Below are 21,138 nucleotides of genomic sequence, written 5' to 3'. Positions count from 1 at the left end.
TGATGGACTTTTCCCTCCAGAAATTTGTCCAATCCCCTCTTAAAGGCATCTAGGCTAGATGCCATCACCACATCCTGTGGCAAGGAGTTCCACAGGTTAATTACATGGCGGGTAAGTGGGTGTTCCTGTTTTAGTAGGGGATTTCACTGAAAGGTGGGAGGCGCCACGAAGCCCGCGCTGAGCTTTCGTGAGCCACAGCTCACTTCAGATACAGCTTAGAATGTGAATCCATCTGCCTTTAAGTAGAGGAGAGTGAATTCAGACAAGCATTCGTATGTCAATGTTAACAGTATGTACATGTGAATAGCAGGCGTGATGGGATGAGGTGTGGTATGCAGAAGAGTGTGATGTCCAGGGGAGAGATGGGTGTGGAGAAATCAGCAAGGGGATATGTGTGTGTGTGTGTGTGTGTGTGTAAAGTGCCGTCAAGTCGCACCCGACTCATAGCGACCCCTTATGGGGCTTTCAAGGCAAGAGACTAACAGAGGTGGTTTGCCAGTGCCTTCCTCTGCACAGCAACGCTGGAATTCCTTGGTGGTCTCCCATTCAAATACTAACCAGGGCTGACCCTGCTTAGCTTCTGAGATCTGACGAGATCAGGCTAGCCTGGGCCATCCAGGTCAGGGCATAAAAGGGATACAGAAAGGAAAATGAGGGGAAAGGAAAAATAAGATAAAACATATCCCATCCTCCAAGCCTCAACATAGTTTAAATTTAAAAGGAACCAGAAAAATATTGCCAGATGTTCTATCGTTCAACCTGAACGCTGCAACATCTTAGAATTCACTAAAAAGCAAGAGGTGTATTTCCTCCCCTCAGCCTCTTTATGTGGAGATATGTTATGTTCTTGAAAGTAAAGAGAGTGTGTCTCCCCCTTGCTGAGATGCTCAGGAGAGAGGCAGGCATATGCATGTTTTAAATAAATTAATAAAAATACCATGTTCTTAAATATTTAATGTTCTTAAAGTGAGCATGCAGGTGATCAGTGTTTTGATATTCCTAAAGGGAGAGAATGGATCAGGCAGCTAGGTGGCAGGCTGAATTTTCTGCATTGGCAGTTGGACAGGAGGAGACCTTTGATCTGAACCAGACAGCTGCACCCCAGTCAGGGGTATATGTATATTTGTGTCTTTCATATATAAATTTTGCCAGCCTCCAGGTGATGCCTGGAGATCTCCCAGAATTATAACTAATCTCCAGACTATAAGGATCAGCTCCCATGAAGGCTATGGTGGCTTTGGAGGGTGAACTCACATCCCTGCTGAGCTCCTTCCCCCCACTCCAGCCTCTGCCCCTAAAACTCCAGCAATTTCCCAACCTGGACTTGACAACCCTAGCATTCAAGCAACCCAACCTTGGCAGGGGAAGAAGGGGTCATCCACCTGCTCAGGGGTCAAATCTCTCCCTGGTTTTCTGCACTTCCTTCCTGGGGGGGGGGGCTGCCCCATCATTTGAGACCTGTGGGGGCTTTATAGAACATGGCATGCCTTTCTGTTGATTGTGAGAAACCTGAGCAGAACCCTTCTAAACACAAGACATGGTGTTTGCTCTTAGGGGAGTTTGCAAGAACAGCATAAGTGTTGCCTGCAATGAGAACTCCTGCTGGTGCAGCTCGCTGCACTCAATTTTGAAAGACAAAAAACGATTACAGGTAAACAGACTAGACTGAGCTCTAAAGATTCAGAAACACCAGCAAGAAACCCATAAACACTTACTTAGGAATAACTCCCATTGAGAGCCAGTGTGGTATAGTGGTTAAGAGTGGTGGACTCTAATATGGAGAACCAAATTGGTTTTCCCACTCCTCCGCATGAAGTCAACTGGGTGACCTTGGGCTAGTCACAGTTCTTTCTGAACTCTCTCAGCCCCCTCCCCTACCTCACAAAGTGTCTTTTGAGGGGAGAGGAAGGGAAGGAGATTGTAAACCACATTGATTCTCCTTAAGAGGTAGAAAAGGTCAGCATATAAAAGCCAACTCTACTTCTTTTTCTAAGTGGGACTTTTGTTTCTGAGTAAATACTGATGGGATTGAGATGATCAATGAAAATGGAGAAAAGATACAAAGGAGCACATTTGTTTGTAAACATTGATTAATCCAGCCTTAGTCATTGACTCCGCAAGTGGTACTCAAAGCCTCAGTTCCCTGTCTGTAAAAATGGAAATCCAGCAAGGTGTAGTGATCAGTGTCAGACTAGGATCTGGGAGACCCGGGTTTGAATCCCCACTCTGCCATGGAAGCTTGTTGGGTAATCTTGGATCACTCACACTTTCAGCTAAACCTACCTTTCAGGGTTGTTGCGAGGATAAACTGGAGAAGAATGATGGAAGCCATTTTGGGTCCCCATTGGGGAGAAAGGAGGAAAATAAATGAAGCAGACAAGTAAATAATAGGTCTGTTGAGTAAGATGAGTGAGATGAACAAAACAAAGATTACAATTCACTCAGCAAATGTAATTGATAATTTTAAATTGACCATTGTGCCGTCTTACTTTGCCCAGATATTTGTCTTGCCTTTTGGTGATTGCAAATTAGAATCTTTGGGTGGTACCCCAAATCCTGGTGCTGCGCTTAGTGTCATGTCCAGCTCTCAAAACTTCCATCTGTATAAAACTTTTCCTGTCAGCTGCAGCAAATCATTGGGAAAACTTGTCACCAATTTTGAGAAGATGCCATTAAATCATTCCCACGTCCAGGACTGTTGCCAATGACAAAAATTATTTATTTAAATTATCTATCTATCTATCTATCTATCTATCTATTTATTTATTTAAATAATTTCTAAGATGCTCTTCCACCCAAAGAGGGTCCCCAAGAAATGAGGGGATAACATACAGATGTTTTGCAGGGAAATTGTATTATAAAACATTTATAACATGCCTTTCCTCCTTGGAACTCTAGGCAGCTAAGAACAAATCAAGACAAAATATCTTGCCTAAAATATCAAATCACAACGTATGAAACAATAACCCAGATAATAAATACTACACAAACACTTCATTCAAATGTCCTTTGAAATAAAGTAAGTCCTAAAGGATTTCAAGAGCCTGCAGACCTTCCAGGGGAAGGGGGTTTATTCCACAGCTGTGAGGCAAATATGGCGAAGGGGCATAAGCAGGATCGTGGTCAGCCATGCCATTCTGAGAAGCATTATTAACAAGTTGTGAGCTGCAGAATGCAACTGGCATGTAGATTTATAAGGCAAGAAATAGTCCTTCAGATGCATAAGTCCCTGGTTGACAGGCCTTAAAGATTGTCATCAGCACTTGAATTGGGAGCCAGAAGCAAATACCTGGTCTGGTCTAAACCTGTTTGTCCTTTGTCCAAAAGGGATTAGGTCTGCCAAGATGGTCCAATGTGGGATGGACCTGAATACCCTTATTGTAATGTAATCTAGGGTCCCAGATGCTGTAGGTAGCACGGCTGAGCCTTAGCAAGTTTTAGGATTTGTCACACTGGAAATGCTCAATGTACATTCCAGTTCCGAAAAAAAGGAGACACCAAAGACTGCAGCAACTATCGGACCATCACATTAATATCTCACACAAGTAAAGTGATGCTCAAAATCTTACAACGAAGACTGTTACCATATATGAAATGAGAAATGCCAGATGTTCAAGCTGGATTCAGAAAATGAAGAAGCATTAGAGATCGTATTGCAAATTTACATTGGTTACTGGAGCATATGAGAGAATTTCAGAAGAAAATAAGCTTGTGTTTCACAGATTACAGCAAAGCTTTTGACTGTGTGGATCATGAAAAGCTATGGTTGGTTTAAAAAGAAATGAGTGTGCCACAGCATCTGATTGTTTTGATACGCAACCTATACAAGAGGCTACTGTTAGATAAAATAAGGAGAAACAGAATGGTTTCCAATTGGGAAACGTGTCAGACAAGGATGTATTTTATCTCCCTGTCCAATCTATGCTGAACATATCATAAGGAAAGATGGATTAGATTTAGAAAGCAGAAAGTGCCAAAGCAGGATTACATTCCCTATGTACCAGAGGACTGTAACACCCTTTTATAAAAAAAGGTTCCATAGTGGACCCAGGATATTACAGGCCAGTTAACTTAATGTCTGTTCCAGGTAAATTGATGGAAAGCCTTATTAATGATAAAATTGTCAAACATATCGAAAGACAAGCCCTGCTGAGCAAAACCCAAGATGGCTTCTGTAAGTGTAGGTCCTGTCTCACTAACCTTTTAGAGTTGTTTTTTTTAAAGTGTCAGTAAGAATGTGGACAGGAATGAACCTGTGGACATTGTGTATTTGAATTTCCAAAAGGCTTTTGACAGAGTCCCCAACCAAAGACTGCTAAGCAACCTTCATAGTCATGGGATAAGAGGACAAGTCTAAAAAATAGGAAGCAGAGAGTAGGAATCAATGTTCAGTTCTCATAATGGAGGGATGTGAGCAGTGGGGTCCCTAAGGGATCTGTGTTGGGACCGGTGCTTTTCAACCTGTTCATCAATGACCTGGAGTTGGGGGTGAACAGCGAGGTGGCCAAGTTTGCAGATGACACCAAATTATTTAAGGTGGTTAAAACGTAAATCAGACTGTGAAGATCTCCAAAAGGATCTCTTCAAATTGGAAGAATGGGCATTGAAATGGCAAATGAGATTTAATGTGAGCAAGTGTAAAGTGATGTATATTGGAGCAAAAAAAATCCCAACTTCATGTATACACTGATGGAATCTGTGCTGGCTGCGACAGACCAAGAAAGGGATCCTGGGGTGGTAATGGATGAAGATGTCAACCCAGTGTGCAGCTGCTGTGAAAAAGGCAAATTCCATGCTGGCCATAATTAGACGAGGAATAGAGAAGAAAACTGCTGACATCATACTGCCTTTGTATAAATCTATGGTGAGATTACACTTGGAATACTGTGTACAGTTCTGGTCACCACACCTAAAAAAGGATATTGCAGAGCTTGAGAAGATGCAGAAAAGAGAAACCAAAATGATCAGGGGGCTAGAACAACTGCCCTATGAGGAGCGGTTAAAACACTTAGGGCTGTTTAGCTTGGAAAGAAGGCAATTAAGGAGACACATGATAGAGGTCTATAAAATTATGAATAGTATGGAGAGAGTGGACAAGGAGAAGCTTTTCTCTCTCTCTCTGATAATACTAGAACATGGGGTCATCTGCTGAAGCTGGAGGGTGAGAGATTCACAACTGATTAAAGGAAGTATTTCTTCACCCAAAGCATAGTTAAATTGTGGAACTTCTTGCCCCAGGATGTGGTGATGGCCGCCAACTTGGAAGCCTTTAAGAGAGCAGTGGACATGTTAATGGAGGGAGCATGCCTATTATATTACGTGCTTTGGAACACAGGCAAGATAATGCTGCTGCAGTTGTCTTGCTTGTGGGCTTCCTAGAAGCACCTGGTTGGCCACTGTGTGAACAGACTGCTGGTCTTGATAGGCCTTGGTCTGATCCAGCATGGCTTTTCTCACGTTCTTATGTTTTTGTACAGACATCATGCACCTGAAAAAAGGGAGGTCTGTTTCACTAAAAGCAATGCCAGAATAAATTTTAATAGTAATTCAGATGCCACTGGATTCCTATCTTATTTTTATACTCATATGTAACCCCAGTCAGCTTTGTCTCTCTAGGACTGAGGGGCAAAATATGTGGCTTCCAAGCAAGCTATGGAGGTGTGTACATGTACATCCTAATGTTCTAAATTGCACATTTTTTAAAAAGCCCTGGTTACTTCTGAGGACATGGTTTTAGGATGGGGGCTTTATGCGTGTTATTCCCTAATGTAAACCCCAGTAGGATCAACGGAACTAGTATACATGGGACAGTAGTCCTAATGGGTGATGTTCAAAAGGAAGTAGCAAAGCCAGCGCAAACAGCAAAACCAATTCGAACAGAATGGATTTGAAAAGCTGGGGCGTTAGGTGGGGGGGAAGGAAGGAAGGCAGGAACTCCGCCTACCCCGGTGGAGGCCCCGCCCTTAGGCCACTTCCGCCTCCCCTGGTAACCAAAGCATTGGGTTGCCCCGCTCTCTTTCTCCGCCTCAGGACCCTGCCCGCCTAGACAAAGCTGTCCGTACCAATGCCTGACGAGAGCGCTTCCCGTCCGCCTTAGAATCCGACCCGAATGGGCGGTCGAGCTGCCGCCCACCGAAGCCAGATCGTTGCGGCCTTCTCAGCGCCGTTGCTGTTAGCCGGGCGACGGGCCCCCGTCCGGCGGCTGAGGGACGCTTTCGAGCAGGCGTCGCACAGAACAGCTTAGGGGGCGGGGTCCTCGTCCTGAAGAGAGTTGAGGCGAAGGGGGGGGGCAAGAAGAAGCTGGCGGAGCCGCAGGAGCTGGGATCGATGTGGATGGCAGGCCGAGGTAACCGCCCCCTCCCCTCCTCGATCTCCAGCACCGGGGATGGATGGATGGGGTGGGGGAAGGAGCGGCCCGGGGGAGCCGCGAGGGCCGGGGCGGGGAAGGCCTAGTCAGGGATGAGGTGTGGGGGGGGGGATCTCCGGACTCTCCCGTGAGGAAAGGGGAAGGAGCGGCGTGGGGGGGGGCACCTGTTTGCTCTTCCCCTCCCCCACCGGCTGTCCCCTCAAGGGCTACCTGGGAGGGAGTAGGTGGAGGAGGGGGTGGCCTTTGTTAGTTGGTCAGCAGCCTCCCTCCCCCCCCCCCGCGCGCTCACACACGCAGACCCCGCCGTGCTCCTCGGTAGCGTCTCTTAGCAGCGCGGCCCCCGAAGGGCCTGGAGTTTCCCGTCTGGATGTCAAGCTGGCCCAACTTCGTGTGTTTATATGGCCTCCTGTTGCGATGGGAGGGGAGAAGGGTTGACAAGGGAGAGGAAGGGAAGGGCTGCTGGACACGTGTGAAGGGGGGGATCTTGGGGACTCTTGAATGTGGCGGAAGTTGACCTGGAGAGACAGAATTGTTGTACTGGTAGTTGGTGGGGAGGGGAGAGTATTCCCTTCCAGCAGTTCACTGTCTCACTGCATGTGGGCCTAAACTCAGAAGTGGGCTGTGAAGCCTGTGCAAGTGAGTCCTGGGCGTTTTCAGTTTTATTGTTTGTGCATGGTTCCTTTCTTTTAGGGGCACCGTTCTAAGTGTGCTTGGACTTGTGGGTCCCCATAACAAAAAGGCTGGGAACCACTGTCAGCTTTTTAAAAAATTATGCGAAGGTGGTCTTTGTAGCTGTGTAAGGACTTGCTTGTTTTTGTTTTGCTTTCGCTTTTTCTAATAGGTCTTGGTGGTGCTGGTCATCTCTCTGTGTTTTTTTTCCCTGTCTCTCTTTTCTGTTCTTCTCATTAACACCCCTGAACTTCTTCCTTCATGCTTCCTTCAAGTTTGGTGATCTGTTAGCTGACTTCTTTTTTAGGAGTGCTTTGAGCGGTTTCTTCTATAAAATTCTTACTAGTGCACCCTCTTTGAACAGCCCTGGCTTGCAACAGAGGGGTCTGTCTTTTTGACTGGTTATGGCTGCACTTCCTGCACGCTTGCTTGGGAGTAATTTGCATTCAGCTTAACAGGGCTGATGGTTTTCAGTAAAGCAGCATCAGTAGTATTGAGGTACAAAAGTGATTTTTGTTTTGTTTCAGGTTTGCATGTGCCATCTTCCTTATGCCAATGGTATCCAACTTTTTGTCAGGCATCCCTCACAGAAATTCAAGCTTGCTAATGGCCACTCTAGTGTGTATTACAAAGCATATATGTAGCCACTTATTACTGTGGATGATTTTGCCTCTAGTCTGCTGAGCTATGGAGTAGTGTGAAAAGCAAAGATAGCTGGCTTGGATTGATTTTGGTGTTAGGCTTACAGGCCTTCCTGCTTCAATCCAGAAGTGCCACAGACTCTCACATATTGTACCATTTGTTTATTAACTTCATTTATACTCTGCCTTTTGTCTCCAGTGGTGCCTCAAAGTGGCTTACATCGTTCTCCCTCCTAGCTTATGCTGAATTTTTTTTCAAACTGCAGAGTACTGGAAATCATGTCAGATTACTGCAGTGTGAATTGCTAAGAGTTCTGTGCCATAGTGATAGTATCTGCGAGCATACTGTTATATTGTGAAAGAAGGATATTTATTGGACTGTTAATGTACTAAAGGTCAGGCCTTGACACATTTTCTTCGGCTTGATGAGTTGCCCCCAAAATTTAGGAGCCAGACTTTTTTCAGCCTTCAGGATTTTTTATCTTAATTACTATACTTTCTGATTATTGCTACCACAAAACCTAATTGTAAACTCTTCACAGTTTCTTGACATTTTTAAAAATCTATAATGAAAGTGTAGTAGTATTTAAATATGGGGAAACCCTGGTAGTCTTCACAACAAAAAGCTAACCTCTATCCCTGACCTTATTTAGGTGAGGGATAGCTTTGTAATTCTACTGAGAATCACCAAGGGGTACTTAACAGTAAATAACTGCTGAAAATACTAGGTGCCACAATGAAATTTAAGTGCCATGGTGCCCTGGCGCCTGGCATTTGTTAGCCTCTGCTAAAGATCATTAAAACATGAACACTTGCCCTATGGCAGGATTCACCATACACAACTAGATGTCTAGGGCTTGTCATCTGAACAAAAAATAGTTGACTGGTCAACTGATGAGACTTTTAAAGTATTCATTTGTTAAAACCCTATAACCTAGGAAGAGATGTATGTTAACTGTAAACCCAAAATTAGCTGTTGGGCAACAATCAAATTGACTGTTGCAGTACATTGTTATGATGTGAACAGTTCTGAAGAAAGCAAATAGTTACTGTATTTTCCTTTTAGTGGTTTATTTTGTACTGGCAAATGGCCATACAAATAGAACTGTACAGATACACAAATTCTGTATTATGAATGTAAACGTCAGTTACTTTTTGCTCCTGATAGTGCAAAGCAAGCCACTGATCTGGTGATGCTGTTGTTTGGATTTCCCAATAAACAGTTACCTTTACCCATTAACCTCAGTTACAGATCTACTTGAAAATATCAATCACACAGTAACTGCAAAAGTCAAAATTAGGTTTGTGAATTAGGTGAACTGAGATGCTGTTTGACTGATCCTAGTTCTTCTAGTGCTGAGAAGCAAGGACTGTCAAATGTCATGAAAATTTAAAAGGTGGGGCACTACTTACACACAGGCATTCTTGATTTCATGGAGTATTTGACTGGTTAAATAATAAGCAGTCAATTAACTGAGGTCTCAGAACTAACTTTACAGATTCATCTATATTGTCCTCATAAGTGTGCCCCAAGAAGTGGCACACAATACTCCCTTTATACCAGAGGGGTCTGTATTTAGGTAAATAGCGCATAGAACTCTGCTAAGTATTCCAAGTCTTATATTATAGGAGAAAGCAAGAGCACTCTGTCACTTTTGCAGTACAGAAAGAAAGTTCGTGAGAAAATTCAGAAGCCTTTGTGTAACAAAACTAGGAACCTAAAATGTGTATGGCATAGAAAGTGTCTCTTACAATTAGATGAGATGTTTGTATGCATTCTGAATAAGTGGTGCCTGAAATTGCACCTAAGAGAGGGTGTCGCCAGCTGCTTGGTAAGTTGAACCTCAGTTAAACACAACATCTAATCAGGGCCCATCCCCAGCTCTGTTTCCCACCATGTTCTTGTTTTTTGTGAAAAGATTCTTCTATAGTTCTTTTATCTTCCTGTGGGTTGCTGGTTATATCATCTGGTGTTAACATAGGACAAAATGTTGTTTTCACGGAGTAGAAAAGAAAAATGCTTTATTACCACCTGTCCCGCACTTGCACTCTCTAGCTTGGTCACACTTCTAGTATGGGGCAGCAATCGACAGCAGATGACATTCCTCTGCACAAATAATGAATGTGCAGGTCACCGTAGTCTCAAGTTTCTTTTTTTCTAAAGCTGGTCTGCACCTGACTGATGATTGCCAGTAATATAATGGCTTAAAAATACCATACTTTGGTAGCTGCAGTAGCTGTTTTAGAATTGTGAAAAATGGCAAAGGTAGTGTGTGGTTTGGAGAGGGATGGCCCTCTGGCAGGTTGTAGGTAATTTCTTCTTGGACTCCAGATTTATTCCACTGTAAATTTTAATGCTGGAGTTAGCTGCTTTATAATAAGCATTTTCCAGGCTCTAAATCTTCATTCTATAAAGCTTTATAACAGAGTCTGCAACAATCATAAACTAAATGCAAAGACTGAAGCCACTAATCTAGTTTTTAAAAGGAACAACCATATTAGAGAGGATGTTAACTTCAAAATTAATGTTTACAGTTTATAAGGAAAAATGGCTATCACATGGCCTGGAAGAGATTTTTTTTGTAAGATCAGACATGCTTTTAAATAAAGTTTTTCTCAGTTGTTCCTCAAGTAGTTTCTGTATGGTTGAACCTGAATATCACTATTAATGCCAGGCAATGTCTGTTTTCAAATTCAGAACTTAACAAAACAAGTGCACATATTTCATTGATGTAGGATGAAATAATATTTACACATATTGTTTATCATGTGTAAAGAAATTATATCCGTATAAGAGTACCCAAATACAGTAAGAAAAAGTAGTTTTTTTATCTTAAAAGGGAAATTATTCAATAATGTGCAAAGGGGTTTACTGAAGTTTCCTTAATTGTACATTTTCTTCTTTAGTTATATCAACACATGGGTATACTTGAAGATAATGATTAGCTTTAAGGATCTGATCAAAAGCATGTTAATTGGAGATCTGCAGTAGGGGAATAAAAGTAGTGGATAAAAGGCTATAATTGAGTTTATTCAATGGTACTCTTATTCACAAATTATTATTTTGACCATTGTGTTTGTTAGTCTGAACATCTTTGTAATAGAAAAGCAAGACCTCAGTAACAGTTAATTCATGCTTCTCATTCTATCGTAACAATTTTCCCTCATAGTATTTATTTTATTTATTTTTCGTATTTATAGCCTGCCCTCATTCCCCGTCTGACCAGGCTCAGGGCAGGTAACAACCTCACTTAAAATAATAAAACATTGAATTAAAAAACCCACAAATTATAACAGCTATAAAAACAAGATGGCATCAAATAGCAGTAAAAATAGTAGCCACTATGGGCCGGACAAGCAGATTGGACCCCTACAGATGGCAGTTTTGGGGGGGGGGAGATTGGGAGGCCAGCAACGATTAACAGCTCATGGCTGCCCTCTGTTATAGGCCTGGAGGAATAGTTCTGTTTTGCAGGCTCTGTGAAACTCCTTAAGGTCCCACAGGGCCCTGATATCACTAGGAAGACTATTCCACCAGGCCGGGGCCAGGACTGAAAAAGCCCTGGCCCTTGTTGAGGACAGCCACATTCTCTTTGGGCCGGGGACCACCAGTAGGTTGTTGATCATACAGCACAAAGTTCTGTGGGAGGCATACCAAGAGAGGTGATCCCGCTGGTACGATGGTCCCATACCGTGTAAGGCTTCAAAGGTCAAAACCAGCACCTTGAACCTGATCCGATACTCCAGCTGGAGCCAGTGCAGTTGCTTTAGCACTGGTGTTATATGATCTCACGGCGAGGACCCCATAAGAAGCGTCGCCATGGTGTTTTGCACCAGCTAGAACTTCTGGATCAGTCTCAATGGCAGCCCTAGGTAGAGTGAGTTACACTAATCCAGCCTCGAGGTGACCGTCGCATGGATCACTGGCTAAGTCGGGGCGGGAGAGGTAAGGGACCAGCTGCCTTCAGAGGTGGGGAAAAGGCCGCCTTGACTGTGGCTTAACAAAGGTGATCAGAAAGTCTGGAACATAGTTTTCTTTTTTGTTGCCCTTTTTTAAACCATTAAGATTTCTGATTTTTTAAAGATGAAGCCTATATTTCCTATGCTTACGATAAATTTCATGTTCACCTTTAATTGAACATGGCTTTAAAAGGGGATTAGATAGACTCATGGAGGGTAGGTTTATTAGTAGTACTAGATATGGTGACTAAAGAGAATTTCCACATTCAGAGGCAGTAAACTTGTGAATACCAGGGACAGAAGGCAATTTCAGAGGAAGCCTTTGCCTCTATGCCCTGTTGCTGGCTGTCCAGAGTGATTGGTTGGCCACTGTGTGAGACAGGATGTTGAATTAATTGGACCAACATCTGACCAGGCAGGGTTCTTCTTATGCTCTCTTGGAGACCTTTTTTTATCTAAAATAATGACTTTTTGCTGATTTTGTTGAACCTGAGCTTGTCTACAATTATGTTTTAAGAAAAACTTGGTTCACTATCAATGTTTCTCTTGGTAATATTCAGTGGCTTCAGTCATCTGAAGGCCTGAATAGAAAAGGCAATCTACAGTGTCTATTCCTGCAGGTAGAATTAAGCATTATAAGGAGATTTGTGGCTTCCACTGCAAACAGCATCTCCATGTCAAGTTCTCCCACTTTCCAATTTGTAGTAACATCCTGGGTCATGATACCATGTATTCTCTCTCCAGCAGTGTCCAGTGGTGTGAAGGTGTGTCATGATAAGGTATAAGGGCTACTACACACTGGGGGAGGGAGAGATGAGGATAATCTCTAGTACTAGCCTGTCTCCCCCATAGTGCTGGTCATTGTTTTGGTCTTGTATCAGAGACAGTCCAGCCCTAAGGTAATGTGAGTCTGCACCCCTGTGGAATAGATCTTGGGGAGTTAAGAGATGTAGTTTGGGAGGTGGATGCAAACAAAATACTGTTCACTTACATAGATCCCCTTTCTAAGCGTGGGGTTTGTGCAGAAACTTCTTAACTGATTATATCCCATGTAACTGATAGTAACTGTCCTATATTTGGTAGAATACTGTGCAAAATACCCATTGGTTGGACATGCATTAGGAAAACAGGCTTGGGCTCTTGATTAATACCCCTTGAATGTAATGATTATATGATGTTAATCTTTCAGATCTGCCTGGGTAACATAATGCCAGCTGAGCGCAAGAAGTCGGCAAGCATGGAAGAAAAAGAAACATCATTAAGTAACAAAGATAAGGAGTTCAGTGACAGGCGGACAGTAAATAGCAGAGATAAACCCAAAGAGGATGTTAGGCTTGGCATGAAGAGAGAGACATTAAAACCGCCTGACGATAAAAAGAAAAAGCTGGAAGAGGAGAAGCGGAAAAAAGAAGACAAGGAGCGAAAGAAGAAAGATGAGGAAAAAATAAAATCTGAAGAAGAGCAGAAGAGAAAAGAGGAGGAGGAAAAGCAGAAGCTTGAAGAGGAAGAGAAAAAGAAACAAGAGGAGGAGGTAAAGCGGCAACAAGAAGAGGCAGCTGCTCAGCTGAAGTAAGGTCTATTGTTGCTGTTTTGCTAGTCTCCTGGGTTCTTGGTGGGCGGGGGAGTATGAGAGACTTTGATGGTAGGGCATGGTTCCTGGAAGGGAGGCAGGTAGTCTTTCTTCCCCAACAAGCAAGAACTTGGGGGGGCTGAATGCTTTATAGTAGAGGAGTCCTGCTTTTCAGCATAGGAATTGTAAGGTAGAGCAAACCAAACTATTTGGGGGGGGGGAACTTGAGAAGGGGCACTTCTTTTTTTTAGTGAAGCTTTGCTGTTTCCTACTCTTTTTAAAAAAAACAATGTTGGATTAGCATACAAGTCAACAAGTCCTGCAAATGTGCAAGGACCTTAGTGTATTTGTCTGCAGAAGAAATTGCTGCTGCTGTGTTGGGAGGCCAAGGAGGTGGCTTAGGAGGCAGTACTGAATTTGAAAAGATTGAGATATGAAGGACAGCATCCAAATAGCCCCATGTAACTATTTCAGTGTTCCCAAGAGAGTTGTGTTCCTTGAACAGAACTTTACATACCCATGCCACACTATGAAGAAATTCAACACCTTGGTTATGCTTAAAAGAATGTGTTTGGTCTTGCTTAGCTAGTAGAAAGGACTTGTGCAGAATTTTCGACCCCCAAGCTTCAGTGTTACTGCTTTTCCAGAAAAAATTGAATTGGAAAATTTTCTGTTGCCAGAAATAGGCTGTGATCTGATTCAATTTTATTTAATAAATAAATTTATTTATTTTATTTAATAAATAAAACCTGAATGCAACCCAGTCAATCTTATGCCCCAGCAGTAGCAAGAACACGAACTGAAATATTTGGCTTAAATGTTATATTCATCAAATTCAAAGCTTTATGTGGAAATGATTTTTATTAGAATAAGACTTGCAAAAATGTAAAGACAATGTAGCAGACCCTGACAAATTTGTTTTGGTTCTAGGAGCCAACTCAAAGGCATTGGAAGCAGACTCATTTTTCAGTGTATTGTAATTTAATAGCAATAATTAGAAAATATGGTAGTCACAAAATATAATCTAAAGCACTTCATAGTTTTTTTGTAATTTTATTGAAGCTATGACAAAAGTGTTGTACGTAAGTAAATGTTGGGTAAATATTGTGTAATGCATAAGTAAATATTGGGTTCTACTGGCTGTAGAATTTCATGTACATGCATTTTTATATCACAACAAAAATTATGATTTGAAATAATAAGCTCTGTATTTCTACTGAAGATCACCAAAAGACACTACAATAATTTAATTACTGAAAATACTAGGAACAGTAACGAAATTTCTAGTCAGCAAGGCAACCTTGCGTCTGGGGTTTGTTGAGGCATGCTGTATAGCACATGCTTCTCTTACGTTGTTCCCATTTACGGATATTCTTGAAGGCATTGAAAACTGCCAATATGCTAACTTTAGGACACCCAAAGATCTGCACAATATGCCATGAATATAGTTGTCCATTCATCTATTTAATTATCTTCTGTGGAGGTCATTGAGGTGTCACAGCTTCACTGTTACTCTCTACCAGACTACTTAATAGTTTCACGTCAGATTGGCTATTATGATATCCCTTCCACCATATGAGAAATGACATATAAATACAAATTTTAGCTTTGTAGTCACATCAAAACCACAGATACATATAATAACCCAAATAATAACAAAGTCAGGTTATATATTCAACTGATTGGTTTTATCTTCCTCTCACCCAGTTTACAAATCTGTAAAACATACCTGTACTCTCTTACATAATTCCTAGGGAAGATGACCTGAACATTAACCACTCTGAAACTGCCATGCTGTTTTAATATTTTATTAAATATTCTTTTCTACTGAATGTGTGAAACAATGAAATGTCTCTGTTCTAAAGTAAAAATGAAGCGCTGAAAAATTTTCCGTCCCAACTTTCTGCAACAGTTTCAAAGTACTGTTTTGGTCAGGCCTGTGGCTTTATAGTGAAGGTGCTGTAGATTTTTTATGTAAGTATGTAGGCAATATAAATGACGAGGAAAAACCCAAACATGATGACAGCAGAATTTGTTTGCTCCTAAATGATTCATTTGCTTCCTAGTTCCAAATGTTGGGTCTGCATTGTTGTCTTTAAAAACACACACATATTACTGACTGTTTGCATCCTCTACAGAGAGAAAGAAGAGGCGCATCAGCTCCACCAAGAGGCATGGGAGCGCCACCAAGCAAGAAAGGAACTCCGAAGCAAAAACCAGAATGCATCAGACAACCGCCCTGAAGAAAACTTCTTTAGTAGGCTGGATTCAAGCCTCAAGAAGAACACTGCCTTTGTTAAGAAGTTAAAAACTATCACGGAGCAGCAGAGAGACTCCTTGTCCCATGATTTCAGTGGTCTCAATTTAAGCAAGTACATTGCAGAAGCTGTAGCTTCTATAGTGGAAGCAAAATTGAAAATCTCAGATGTAAACTGTGCTGTGCATCTTTGTTCTCTGTTTCATCAGCGTTATGCTGACTTTGCCCCATCACTTCTTCAAGTCTGGAAAAAGCATTTTGAAGCAAGGAAAGAAGAGAAAACACCCAACATCACTAAACTAAGAACGGACTTGCGGTTCATTGCAGAACTGACAATAGTTGGGATTTTCACTGACAAGGAAGGCTTGTCTTTAATCTATGAACAATTAAAAAACATTATTAATGCTGATCGGGAATCTCACACGCATGTTTCGGTGGTCATTAGCTTTTGCCGGCACTGCGGAGATGACATTGCTGGTTTGGTACCAAGGAAAGTAAAAAGTGCAGCAGATAAATTTAACTTGAGTTTCCCTCCTAGTGAAATTATTAGCCCAGAAAAACAACAGCCTTTCCAAAATCTGCTGAAAGAGTACTTTACATCTTTGACCAAACATCTGAAAAGGGACCACAGGGAACTACAAAATATTGAAAGACAGAACAGGTGAAATTTTAAAATGCTCTTAATGAATTTAAGTATTCTTAATTAGTACCAAAATAGTTTGGATAAGAACTTTTAAAAACCTGTGCTGCTGTAATGCTTATTGTTTTGACTGAAAACTGGAATTACATCTTATACTTATTTTACTGGTCTGTTCACCTGGCCTTGATATGGGATTGTTGATAAAGTAGATTTAGCTTTAATCCCCCCCCTGCATACTATTAGAATTGATCAAGTGCATATGTTTTTTGGTTTAATGGGTACAAGAGCGAGAACAGTGTTAGTAAACTATGTTTAGTTCTGGCTTCCCATAGTGAACTTCTGCTCTTCTGTGTGAACATGGTTAATGAGTGTGTTGCGATTGGCACAGTTTATGGTTAAGTAGGCTGATGTGAGTCAGATGGAGAAATGAATCATGGCGCACTGCAGTTGACTTTTCTGGGGTTTATACAGAACAAAGGTAGGTGGAGTGGGATTGGAACAGGGGGAAGTAAAGTGGCCACAAGGTTGGGAAATGAGGATGGAGGAAAGGATGAATATGCTATAGGTGGACAATGAAATTAGAAGGCAGAAAACATACCTAATCGAGGCAAAAACTTTCAAAATAAATGGTAGTCAATACTCTAAGCCTGGAATGACTTACTATGCATTTCAGTAAATGCTCTGTACCTCTGCAGCACAAAGTAGATAAGATTTCGCCTCTATAGTATTTGGCAGCTAAGAGCCACCAAAAGTATGGGCTAGTGGTGATGGCTGTTTGTGTCTCCACTTGTCAGTAAAACATTTGGTGTTCCTTGGACAAAGAATACTTGCTTAGGTGTCCTACTGCCCTGATTATGATCTTGATAGCAAGAGATGCTCAACACATGCAAGAAAAAATTCTTTGGTTATGTTTGGAGCAAGATAAAGAACAAGGAAGTGGTAGGCCCACTGCAGGGAGAGGATAGTGGAGTTTTAACAGGTGATGAAGAGAGGGCAGAACTGCTCGATTCCTATGTTGCCTCGGTCTTCTCTTGCAAGGGAAACAGTGGTCAACCTGGCAAAAAGAGAGCACACGATGAAGGAACGAGTTGTAGCCTAGAATAGGCATGGAGTGGTATGTAAACATCTAGTTTCTTTAAATGAAACCAAGTCTTCAGGGTCAGATTAATTGCATCAGAGGGTGCTAAACGGACTCGATTTAATTTTGGAGTCTCTTTCCATCATTTTTGAGAATTCCTGCTGAAAAGTGAGGTACATGAAGATTGGAGGAGGGCAAATGTTGTCCCCATCTTCAAGAAGGGAAAAAAGAAGGATCCAGGTAACTACCAGCCTGTCAGCTTGACGTCCATACCTGGTAAGGTTTTAGAACAAATCATCAGTCAGTCCTTGAGCATTTAGAAAAGTTGTCTGTGATTATTAAGAGTCTGCATGAGTTCCTCAAGAACAAGTCATGTCAGACTAACCTTATCTCCTTTTTTGAGAGTTACTACCTTGTTGGATCAAGGGAATCCTGTGGATGTAGTTTATCTTTATTTCAGTAAGGCTTTTGATAAGGTTCCGTGTGATATTCTTGTTGACAAGTTGGTAAAATGTGGCTTGGATCACACTACCGTTAGGATGAATATGCATCCAAAGAATACTTGTTAATGGTTCCTCATCTGCTTGGAGAGGAGTGACAAGTGGAGTGCCTCAGGGTTCTGTCCTGGGCCCTGTGTTGTTCAATATCTTTATAAATGAAGGAAGAGAGGGGATGTGTATTAAATTTGAAAATGATACTAAATTGGGAGGGTAGCAAAAACAGAAGACAGAGTCAAGATACAGAATGGTTTTGACAGGCTGGAAAACTGGGCTAAAATTAACAGTGAATTTCAGAAGAGACAAATGTAAAGTTCTGCATTCAGGGAGGAAAAATCAAATGCATAATTATAATATGGGGAAGACTTGTCTTGGTAGTAGCACCTGGGGAAAGGATCTAGGGCAGCAGTGTCAAACTCATTTGTTTCAAGGGCCAGATATGACATAAATGTCACTTGGTCGGGCCTCGCCAGCCCAGATTGGGAGCGGGCTGCTGCCTTGGCTGATGAGTCCACAGCGGGCTGACCAGCCCAGATCGGGACTGGGGGCGTTGCCTCAGCTGGCTCTTGGGCTGGATAAGAGCTCTCAAGGGGCCGAACATGAGTCATCAGTATGATAGGGTAGCTAAAAAGGCAAATGCAATTTTGGCCTGCATCAACAGAAGCACAGTATCTAGATCATGTAAAGTGATAATATCACTTTACTCTTCTCTGGTTAGACCTCACGAAGTACTGTGTTCAGTATTGGGCACCACAGTTGAAGAAGGATGTTGATAAGCTGGAACGTGCCCAGAAGAGGGTAACAAAGATGGGGAGGGGTCTGGAGACCAAGTCCTATGAGGAAAAGCTGAAGAATATTTAGTACGTTTACCCTGGAATGTTTAGTATGTTTAGCCTGGAGAGGAGATGGTTGAGAGATGATGTGATAGTCATATTAAGGATGTCATATTAAGGATGGTGTGGAGTTATTTTGTTTTGAAGGTAGAATAGAACCAACAGTTTGAAATTAAATAAAAAGAGTTTTCAGCTAAACATTAAGAAGAATTTCTTGACAGAGTGGTTCCTCAGTGGAACAGGCTTCCTCAGGAGGTGGTGGGTTCTCCTTCTTTGGAGATTTTTAAGCAGAGCTGATTCTGTCGCTCATTATAAATTTAGGCTGATTGTGAGAGGGAGGGTAGGAAGGAATGAGCCAGTGCTTGGCTCTTGTGGCTTTTTCATATGTGCCCAGGGTAATGCCAGTCACCACTTTGGGGGTCTGGAAGGAATTTTCCTCCAGGCCAGATGGGCCCAGGGATCCTGGAGATTTTTGCCTTCCTCTTGGCATAGAGCAGGGGTCACTGGAGAAGCGGGTGGGGTAGGAAGCTGTGAATTTTCAGCATTGTGCAGGGGTTGGTTCTAGATGACCATTGGGGTTCCTTCCAGCTCTTTGTTTCGTTTTAGTATTTAAGCATAGTTGTGCTTCTCTGCCCCAGTGCATCTCTGTTACAGTTCTACATGTTTTGTCTCGCTTCTCTTGAATGTATTATGCCTTGTTGATAATACACACATGCTTCTCCCCTTGAGGTGCATGGGCTGTTCTCTGCTTTTTGAGGTATCCTTAGTTTTCTTTTAAATTATGCATGGGCAGGCTTGTACCTACGTGAGACAGCAGAGAAGACATCAGTTGCTTTCAGGCATGCAATTTAACCGTGTTGAATAAAAATGCGCACAATTCACACTTGCTCTGGGATGATGTTGGAGTCTCCCTCCGATGACATATGAATGTTGGTATGCAGCATAGCTGGAATTAGTTCTGTCCCACCTCCCCACCGCCTACCAAACCCGGGATTCTTAACCAGGGTTTAATTTTGGTTTAGGATCTCAGTTTGTGGAAGAAAATATAATTCTGGTGAAGTTGCATGTCATAGGAAACGGGGGTTAGTCTCACACTGCCATTCCTTCATTGGCCTTCCATGCAAGAAGGGGGGGGCAGTGAGGAGCCAGTTGTGCATGTGAGCCTGGCTCAAGTTGGGGACACTTATTAAAATTGTGGTTAAATTGGACACCTGCGTGCAACCTTGGCTTCTTACTACCTTTTAAATGTTAGCTCTAGGCTTTTTTCTGATTAGTTGCTACTGTAGCGGATATTGTAAAAACAGTAACAAGATCTGTCTATGGGTTTGTATGTGCCATCCTGTGTGAGGCTAGAGGTGGGTCTGGAATATATGCCAGCTTGGAAGTAAGTGGATTTTTTGTTTGTGTGTATACACATACTTTCACAGTATTAAAAGGTGGGGCACATAGAGGTCTTTCTGTAAGATTGAGACCATGAGTTAGCATTAACTTCAGTTAAGACTGGTGCAGTCATATCTCTTAACTGTGATGGAAGTGTATGTGGGGCAGATTCATTTCTGGAGAGGGGTGGTGGTGGAAGAATGAGGTTTCATGGCTCAGTCTTACAGTTCAGTGTTATGCACTGTTACTCTAGTGTAAACCCCATTGATTACACTGGAGAAACTCTTCATTCGATTGCAGAAACCAGTGTTACCTCACTAAGTTTAGATGTGACAGTGTTGGAAATTTTGTGTCCCCCCCGCCCCCCAGGACTGAGAGAATAGCAACTGGAAATGTGCGTCAGAGTGACATAGAAGTATTGCAGGCCAGTTACCCTAACATCTGTTCCAGGTAAACTGGTAGAAACTGTTATTAAAGGTAGAGTTATTAAGCACCTAGAGGAACAAAGCTCACTGAGAGAAAATCAGTGTGGTTTAGCAAAGGGAAGCCTTGCCATGTCAACCTCTTGGAGTTCTTTCAGAAAGTTAACAAACGGTGACTTGGAAGACATCATGTACTTGGACTTCCAAAAGACTTTAGACAAGGTTGCTCACCAAATGCTCCTGAGTAATCTTAGCAGTCACAGGGTAAGAGGAAAGATCCTCTTATGGAGGCAAAATTGGTTAAATAACAGGAATACTAGAAGTTGGGAGGTGTAGAGTAGGAATAAGTGCACTGTTTTCATAGTGGAGAGGAGTGAGCAGTGGGGTCTGCCAAGGATCAGTACTGAGACCAGTGCTATATAATGTCTTCATACATTATTTGGAATTGGAAGTGAACAGTGTAATGGCCAAACTTGCAAATGATACTTACACTGGTAAAAGTAAGGTGAAGGACATCAGAACAAAAAAGTCCTAACTTTAAATATATGCTGATGAGGTCTGACCTGGCAAAGAATGAGAGGGAAAGATCAGGACTGTAACTGATAACTTGATGAAAATGTCAACTCAGTATGCAGCAGCGGTCGAAACAGGGATATTCTCATGCTAGGAAATTTTAGGAAAGGAATTGAGAATAAAACTGCCAATCTTTTAATGTCCCTGTATGTTATGGGCAGTAATGCCCCAATATTTTAGTTCTCCTCTTTCTAGATCTATGGTGAGGTATCATTTCTCAAATGAGGATAAATCAACAAGGGAAAGTACAG

General features: G+C 42.1%; 1 protein-coding gene across 3 annotated transcripts in view; it reads left to right on the top strand.

Annotated features, from left to right (window-relative positions):
- The first annotated feature begins 6,249 nt into the window (after positions 1 to 6,249).
- Positions 6,250 to 21,138, top strand: part of UPF2 (UPF2 regulator of nonsense mediated mRNA decay) — a 50,893-nt gene continuing 36,004 nt past the window's right edge. For all 3 annotated transcript variants that reach the window (XM_056845904.1, XM_056845905.1, XM_056845906.1), the window contains exons 1-3: positions 6,250 to 6,346; positions 12,827 to 13,206; positions 15,346 to 16,125. In XM_056845904.1, coding sequence (XP_056701882.1) covers positions 12,845 to 13,206; positions 15,346 to 16,125 — 1,142 coding nt within the window. In that variant the 5' untranslated portion in view covers positions 6,250 to 6,346; positions 12,827 to 12,844. The remainder of the gene's footprint in view (positions 6,347 to 12,826; positions 13,207 to 15,345; positions 16,126 to 21,138) is intronic.

The sequence above is a fragment of the Euleptes europaea genome, chromosome 3, assembly GCF_029931775.1.
Source record: "Euleptes europaea isolate rEulEur1 chromosome 3, rEulEur1.hap1, whole genome shotgun sequence".
NCBI lineage: Eukaryota > Metazoa > Chordata > Lepidosauria > Squamata > Sphaerodactylidae > Euleptes > Euleptes europaea.
This window is presented reverse-complemented; position numbering and strand designations above follow the sequence as displayed.